The sequence below is a fragment of the Silene latifolia genome, chromosome Y, assembly GCF_048544455.1.
Source record: "Silene latifolia isolate original U9 population chromosome Y, ASM4854445v1, whole genome shotgun sequence".
NCBI lineage: Eukaryota > Viridiplantae > Streptophyta > Magnoliopsida > Caryophyllales > Caryophyllaceae > Silene > Silene latifolia.
In genome coordinates, this window is record NC_133538.1 from 158,295,795 (window position 1) to 158,304,675 (window position 8,881).

Consider the following 8,881-nt stretch of genomic DNA (forward strand, 5'->3'; position numbering starts at 1 on the left):
TATCTTTTAGGTGAAAACGTTGTAAACTCTAAGATCGATGTGGACCTTGTCTTCATCCCATTGTCTTTAGATAAGTACTACTTTTGTGTCTGTGTGAACTTTATGAACAAGACGGTTGATGTGCTGGACCATACGTCATATAAAGATTGGGAAAAATCCGATTTTTACAGACTTGCAAAGATTGCAGTACGTTTTTCTAAATCCTGATTATATACAAATTCTATTTTTAATCAGAATTATTGTATTGCTGTAACAAAGTTATTGTATTGTTTTAAACCTGTTATTGTATACTCATGTTTTCAAATTCCTTTTTTTGTTTGTACATGCTGTAGGTTGATTGTTTTTCTGACTTTTTGGATACAAGGAAAACAGCAAAAGAAGGAGTTCTCATTAACACATTTACATTCGTGAATGTTGATTTTGAATGGAAAGCGAATGTCAAGTCTGATAAGGAATCGGGATTTTTCACCATGTTTCACATGCTCACAATGAAGGGAAGCACGAGAAGGGATTTTATTCGGTTAAGAAGAGAGTTGAGAGGATTCCTATATGGCTTGAGATGGTGGCTATTTTGTTGATGTCAGATGCCAGCGAGTCAAGAGCGTCTCTTTTGGAACAAGTGGAAATTTTGAGGAGAAGTATATTGGAAGTAGAGAAAGATCTTTTAAAAGACAGAAGATTGGGGACGAAAAGGCTAAAAACAGCAGCCGTTAAAGGTTCTTCTCAGCGAAAACCATAAAAGAACAATTGATTGATTCTAGATGGATTTAGCGAACAATTGTAGATGGATTTATGTTGGATAATCTAATGTTCAGAAAGCTGTTATTGATTGATTGAACAATTTCTTCAGATATTGTTTTTGTAATGCCTATAAGCTGTTATTCTAATAATTTCAGACAGTTATTCAAATGATCAAATGCAATTATTTTAAAGCTCTCATGTAGCTGATTATTGTAAAGCTTTTGCCCAATTATTTTAAAGTATATCTTTGATTATTTTAAAGCTCTCATATAGCTGATTATTGTAAAGCTCTTCCCCAATTATTTTAAAACATATCTTTGATTATTGTAACAAATTCTGAGACGTAATAAGCTTTTACCATGTCAAGTTACAACTCATCAAATTAATATGTTTATGGAAATCAGGTATGTCTCTTATGCTTGTTTACATGATTCTTGTCGTCAGCAAAGAGCAAATTGGCAAGTGTAAAGCATTATCAATTACCGTAAACCATAATCTTGATTATTTTAAAGCTTTCACATAAAATATAGTATGTTTGTTTACAAGAATCATGTAAACAAACATACTATATTTTATGTAATTTTGGTACTATATTTTTATAGAATTTTGGTACGTCAATTATTGAAAATTATAGTTTTTGTAAATTGTGGTTATTGTAAAGCATAACCCTGATTATCGTAAAGCATTCACATGATTATTGTAATAGAGCAAGGTATTAAATGAACAAAATCAGAACAGTTGCAAATAAATTCAACATCAATTATTGTAAAGCATAACTGTTATTATTGTAAAGTTTTCACATAATTATTGTAATAGCGCAAGGTATTATTAAATGAACAAAATCAGAACAATTGCAAAAAAATTCAACATAAATTAATGTAAAGCATAACTTTGATTATTGTAAAAGTCTAACACAATTATTGTAAAGTATACCCCTGATTATTGTAAAAGTCTTAACACAATTATTGCAATTATGCGGTTATTGTAAAGCATAATCTTGATTATTTTAAAGCGTAATCTTGATTATTTTAAAGCGTAATCCATTTTTCATTCTTCTTCTTCATCTTCATCCTCCATTTCATTTTCCTCTTCATCTTCTTCCTCCAAAGCATGCTCAACAAACGGATTTGGACAGTTTCTCTTGTCATGGTTTCCCATTTGTTTGCAGTTATTACATAGCCTCTTCGGTTTGCTCGCCTTCTCAATTGCCTTATCCTTGTTTGATTTCATTCTCTTGCCACTTCCTTTGTTTTTTGCAATCTTTCGCAGAAGAACAGTAATATTTGATTTTGCTGAACAACCTAAGAGCATTTCTAGTTCTTGTTCCTTTGTCAAGCTCTCTTTTGTTGGATTTATTTTCTCTCGGAATTGTAAAAGCATCAAACTTAGCTCCTTGATCTGAGTTTCAGGCATCGAGTTAAGAACACTTATTGTTGCATAAAACTCGGACCATACCCTTGATAATTCCAACTTTCTCAAATCAGTGGGATCGTAATCTTGCAATAACTTTCCATCCAGTCCATACAAAGGCTTTCTATATGATTTCTTCATCCATCTGGTTTCGATTTATTGCTCCGGTATGCTTTGCAGTCCTTTTCTTGATATAATCCATATAATGTGTTTACAAAGGATTCCTTTCCTCTCAAACATCTTGCACGTACATGTTGTTTCCTTTGATTCCTTATTGTGAGCAACCTGCATTACAATGTAGTTATTTCAAAAGGCAAACATAGTTATTATATAGTTCAACATGAATTATTTTATGCAGACTAGCAATGAACACCAAGGTAGAAGTCCATCAGTTTTTTTAATGTTAAAACACGGTTATTGTATTCTTTTATCACAGTTATTGTATGTTAAATTAAAAAGACAATTATGTTTATAAAATGGAATAACCTGAAATATTCTATGCTTCCTGTAGGCATCTTGAACACTTATAATGTGCATGTTTCCTTGCTCAGAAAATCCCCTATCGGCACACGAACAGGGAGCCATTTGCACTTGCTCTATGAACTCATAGAAAACAGTATGTGTGTAGATTTTAGAGGCATGTTTCTCAATCATTGTCTTAGAAGAAATCTGTGGCAACATGCTGTTACTTGCAGCATCAAGAAGTCTCTGATTATAGCGTTGTTGTTCCATTGCACTCTAAAAACGCAACCAAAATTCTACAAGTGTGCCATCTATGCTCTCAAATCTTTTGAAATAACTGTTTTGACTCTGTGATCTTTGTGTAATTTTCAAAAGGTAGCCTAAAGGCAAATCTTTAAAGTAAGCAGGTATCCATTTGTGCCTTTTACCATACATATATGTCAATCAAGTATTATCATTCAACTCAAAGTCATTAATTACTTAAGACCATTTTTCTTCAAACTCAATGGGTTCCAAGTCAGTATCACAAACAACTGCACATATTCGCTCAAAAAAGTCAGTCTCCTTACAAATCTATGACTCAACTTTATCGGTAAGTTTTTTCATTATATGCCACATGCAGTAGCGATGTCTTGCTTTCTTGAATACAGAACACACCCCGAGTTTAATTGCCGGATCTTGATCAGTAAGAATGCACTGAGGTTCCTTGTTGCCCATACAATCAAGGAACTTCTTAAACACCCAAATGAATGACCCATCGTTCTCATGATCCACAAGTGCAGCAGCAAAAGTCACCGATTTTTTGTGGTTGTCAACACCAGTGAATGGGTTGAAGGCCATGTGGTACTTGTTAGTACCGTAAGTAGGATCAAAGGTGATGGTGTCCCCAAACAAGGAATAATTCATTCTTGCATGTGCATCTGCACAAAAGATTCTAGCTAAACAGTTATCCTCATCAACTTGATAAGCATAGTAAAAGCCATCTTGTGATTCAGAAAGCGCCTTTAAATAATCGAGAATCATGTCAGCATCCTTGTCACCTATGTAACATTTAATATTTCTTTTGAAGTTCTTGAATTCTCTGAGAGATGCACCGATGTTTGCATACCAATTTGATTGTTCCGCCAGAATTCTAAATGTCTTGGTAGCCCCGATCTTGAGTTTACAATTGATAATAATTGTCTACTTAATGTAAAGATTAAGTAGCGTTCTTAAAATTTTCTGGAATTCCCTTTCTTTGAGTGAGCAGAGTCTGTGATTATGACCTTCATAAACGTATCAATGTCATACCCTATTAGCTCCTCAGGGTCATTGAATACAACACAAAACCGTATTTTTCCCTTGTAACCAAATCTTGTTATTTTTTTCTTTGGCTCTACAGATCTTTTCCTCTTCTTTTTCTCTTATGTGTTTTCAAATTCAACAACAGGTTTAAGTTTTTTGCGATCCTCTTTGAATCCATGTCTGTTGCAGACCATTGATTTTTTGTCTATCAAACCATCACGGAATCTTGTTTGTGTATAATTTCTTGGTATGAAACCACAAGCCACAACATATAAATTGTAAAACTCTATTCCCTCCTCTAGCTTTACAAACATTAACCTCCAGAGCAGGCGTGAAATCATTGTCTACCATCCTACTCCACTCGTCACTGCCACCTGGAGTATATCTCAATCCCAGATTATGGATAGTATTTTCTCCTGTTTCAGACGCAACGGTAGGTGTAGACAAAGTTGTTGCATTGGTAGTATTAATTTCAATGCCTGGAAACATTAAAACAGGAGAACTGTTATGGTATTATTAATTTCAATATTTTAGATTCTTTACAAAACAAAACAATACAATCTCTGCAGCAACAGTTATTTTAATGTTATAATGCAATTATTGTATTATACAAATCCAATTATTCTATCAGAGGGGGGAGCTTTTTAGTGAGATTGGTTGCCTAGTCTACCACAATGCACACACAATTATTTTAATGTAATAGTAAAGTTATTTCATTATTATATAGTAGTTATTGTAAGGATATTTTTGTCAAATCTTATAAAATAGTATTTATTATGAAAAAAAATTTCTGCTACAACAGTTATTTTAATGTTTTAATGCAGTTTTTGTATTATACAAATCCAATTATTCTATCAAAGAGGGGAGGGTTTTAGTGAGACTGGTAACCTAATCCACCACAATGCACACACAGTTATTTTAATGTAATATTAAAGTTATTTCATTATTATATAGTAGTTATTGTAAGGATATTTTTGTTAGATCCTATAAAATAGTATTTATTATGAAAAAAAACAATTTCTGCTACAAGAGTTATTTTAACGTTATAATGTGGTTATTGTATTATACAAATCCAATTATTCTATCAGAGAGGAGAGGGTTTTAGTGAGATTGGTAGTCTAGTCCACTACAATGCACACACTATTATTTTAATGTAATATTAAAGTTATTTCATTATTAAAGAGTAGTTATTGTAAGGATATTTATGTTAGATCCTATAAAATAGTATTTATTATGAAAAAAATAATTTCTGCTACAAGAGTTATTTTAACGTTATAATGCAGTTATTGTATTATACAAATCCAATTATTCTATCAGAGAGGGGAGGGTTTTAGTGAGATTGGTAGTCTAGTCCACTACAATGCACACACAATTATTTTAACGTAATATTAAAGTTATTTCATTATTAAAGAGTAGTTATTGTAAGGATATTTATGTTAGATCCTATAAAATAGTATTTATTATGAAAAAAATAATTTCTGCTACAACAGTTATTTTAACGTTATAATGCGGTTATTGTGTTATACAAATCCAATTATTCTATCAGAGAGGGAATGGTTTTAGTGAGATTGGTAGCCTAGACCAGCACAATGCATCACAATTATTTTAATGTAATATCAAAGTTATTTTAATACTGTAAGTCAGTTATTGAATTATTGTAAGCCAGTTATTCAAATACTAGATATTGAATAATATCAGGAATGAAAACCTACATGCAGTTATTGTGATATTTTGTAGTTGTAATTATAACGACAAAATGAGTAATAATATGAAAATAATCTACATGCAATTAGTAATTTTAACAAAAAATTTATCAACCTAATAACAACAGTTATTATATCAGCATTATGTCACAAATCTATACCTGAATTCATCATTGTTTGATTATCAGCAATATTATCAAGCAGAGTAAGAGTTTGATCGTTCGAATTCAAAGATCGTTGAAGTTTGAAAATTATGGAAAAAACACTTAAATCAAGTCAGAATTTGTTATTTGATTCAATTACTGAAGTTATTCAATTATGAAATTAGAAATCGGAAGAAATATCAATACCTTCAGTTGAATTTGAAGAATTAGGGTTTTCGGAGAAAAATTGATGAACAAATTGATAGTTTTAATTGAAAAAATCAAAATAGTGAATGAATTGTTGATCAAATTTTGAAGAACTGATGAATTTTGTTGATCAAATTTGTTGAATAACTGATGAACAAATTCCGCGTGTATAGAGTGTTTGGTGAACAAATTTATTTTGATGAACAGAGTGTTTGATCGGTAGAGAGAGACATGGGGAGAAAGAGAGAGAAAGAGCTGTGAATTTAATGACGTCTCAAATTTTGATAATTGGGTTTTGTCAACTCATTTGCTTATATATGCAGGGGGAACTCACGAAAAGTGTCAAATTCACCGGATCTAGTCTCTCTCTCTCTCTCTCTCTCTCTCTCTCTATATATATATATATATATATATATATATATATATATATATATATATATATATATAGGGGCGGGATCCCGTGCGAACTAAGTTACGATACAAACTCTACGAACTAAGCCATTAAACCAATTCTCAAGCGCACTTTCTTCTGTACTCAGCTAAAACAATTAGACACCCTCCCACAACAAACACTAAACTTTGATCGCCTCCCACCATTTCCACTGCTAGCCGTCACTACCACCGTTGGCCGTCACTTTCACCGTCGGTCGCCACTTCCACCGCCACTTCTACCACCTATATTTTCGTCGATGACCTTTCCCACGAACGGATTTCAGTGTATTATAGCAAAAAGGTTAGATTCAATTCTTAATTTAATCTTTGAAGATTTGTTTAGTATTTTGAATCTATTCAATTGTAAAGATTTAAGAAGTAGTTTAATGCGAAAACATAAGATTGTAATCAAAAAAATTGATCTTTGGGGGTGAATTTTAATTAAAAATTAGGGTTCGTAAAAATTGGTCATTACAAATTTCGTTTTTTTCAATTGTTGTAGGTTTATAATGTGGTGTATTTCTTCAAAGATGGTAACACTATTAGCCCAATCGTCATCTTTGGGCTTGAGTCCTTCCTTTAGTTTTACAATATTCATAGAATGAGTATCTTATAAGTAGAAAGACCTAATTTTATATGAACGTATTAAGCTAGTTGATGATATTTTGAGTTTTATTGCAGATTTTCATGTCGAAGAAGTTGCGTCGATCACTCAAAATGAAAAATGTGGAGACTATTCTCCAGTGGTACAAGCTTTAGGTACAATGCTTACAATTCTTTAATTTTCGGGTTTTGCTCTTGTAAATGTTGTCATTCATTTTTTGTTTTGCTCTTGGCTGTCAATCACAATACTTTGTTTTTCTCTTGTAAATTATGTGTGAGATGTTTAATGGTGGGTTTATTGGATAATTTAGTGTTAGGATGTTTGGAATTATTGGTATTGATTATGGGCGAAAGCGAAAGATATGAAACGAGCGACTATTGAGAGATTATTGTATTGATTGATCAATGTAAAGAGATGAATTATTGTTCAATACGAGTTTACAAATAATGAGCATATTATTGCACATATTAAGACTGATAAATCATGACTACGTTCGCATCAAAACTGTTTTTATTGTTTCCGTCAGTTGGTGATTGTGCCGGTGACGGTGTTTGTTGTGAGTGGAAAAATGGGGTGCTAAGAAGTAATCTTCTTGAATAATGAAGGTTTGAGATGAGTTCATTTGGAAGCGAGGCTAAATAAGTTGAAGGCATCATTTTTAATTAGTGGAGTTGAGCAGAATGTCTGTTGAATTAGGTGAGCCAGTTCTTCAACACTCAGTTGCCATTCAATTCCAATCTGCACAAACAAGAAAATGGACATGCATAGGCAAATTATATATCATTTCAGTCCGTAAAAATTGTCTCATATAAGATTATTAAATGGTACAATATGTGGCACGTCCGTTGTACAATGTATAACGGTCTCATTTGAGATGTGGTATGGCGCCTGATGGATGTCTAACCAAATTTGAATATAAACATCGGATATATAATTTCTTTTTGGCATATAACATTCGATTTAATTTGGATTAATTCTGCATTTTCACAACGGAGGGCTTTATTGTGTGATGGCAGATCTGATCTTACTCATATTTATGTTTTTATGCTTTAATGTTCTAAGTATGTTATGAGGACAAAGTTTCAGATGTTTTGTTTTATACGTCATTTTGTCATGCATCAGTTGTGGGATTGAATATTTGATATGCAATTGCACTCCATGTATTTTGTGGAACATTCATATGCTAAGCAGAGGCTATATGGAGTATATTTTTGACCAATGAGTCAGTTTGGCTTTCATGGGTGAGAATGGGAGCGAACAGAAGCTGTGAATGTTATGATCCGTGTGCCATAGCAAAAATGGGATCGACTTTTTAGATAATGACGGGTTTGGAACCCATGTCATGATTATTTCACTAAATGACCGTGCTAGATTGCTAGCTAAATGAGCCAATTTATGCTTAGTTTTGAGTTGTTTAAGACTGTAAGATTTACCGCTTCCTTTTTTACTCGTTTTCACTTATGAGGACTGGTGTGACAGGTCATGTTTCTTTGAAAGATTCCGAGGAAGGATATGATCCAAATATGCATTCGGTTTTCTGTTCTGTTCACTTGTTCCTGCATTACATCAATATGTGCAGATTGCTAAAGTTTGCTTTCACATATTGTAATATTTCGGTAATCTAAGACTAGAGCTTGTCTTATGGTAGCAACTGAAACCCTAGCACTGATGAATTACCGAGCTAGACGCGAATTACTAATACAAAAGGTATGTTCATACAAAATGGTTATCCCTGAGAGAATAAGATAGTTTTACACAAGCTTACGGTACAGATTTTCATTAACCAAGCTTGGCAAGGATGTCGTTAAGAGCAGAAACTGTCTGAGCGTAGTATTTCTCAAATGTTCTTGATCTTTGCAGCATGGTCCAACTGTTGCATAAGAAAGCAGACTGCT

The 8,881-nt window shown here is 32.7% G+C and overlaps 1 protein-coding gene across 1 annotated transcript; it reads right to left on the reverse strand.

The window, feature by feature from the left end:
- Window positions 1-2,307: 2,307 nt before the first annotated feature.
- LOC141629261 (protein FAR1-RELATED SEQUENCE 1-like) lies at window positions 2,308-2,883 on the reverse strand. Its single transcript, XM_074442289.1, has 2 exons — window positions 2,638-2,883; window positions 2,308-2,436 (listed from the first exon to the last, which is right to left on the reverse strand). The coding sequence occupies exons 1-2, from the start codon at window positions 2,881-2,883 to the stop codon at window positions 2,308-2,310; spliced, it is 375 nt and encodes a 124-aa protein (XP_074298390.1).
- Between the last annotated feature and the right edge of the window lie 5,998 nt (window positions 2,884-8,881).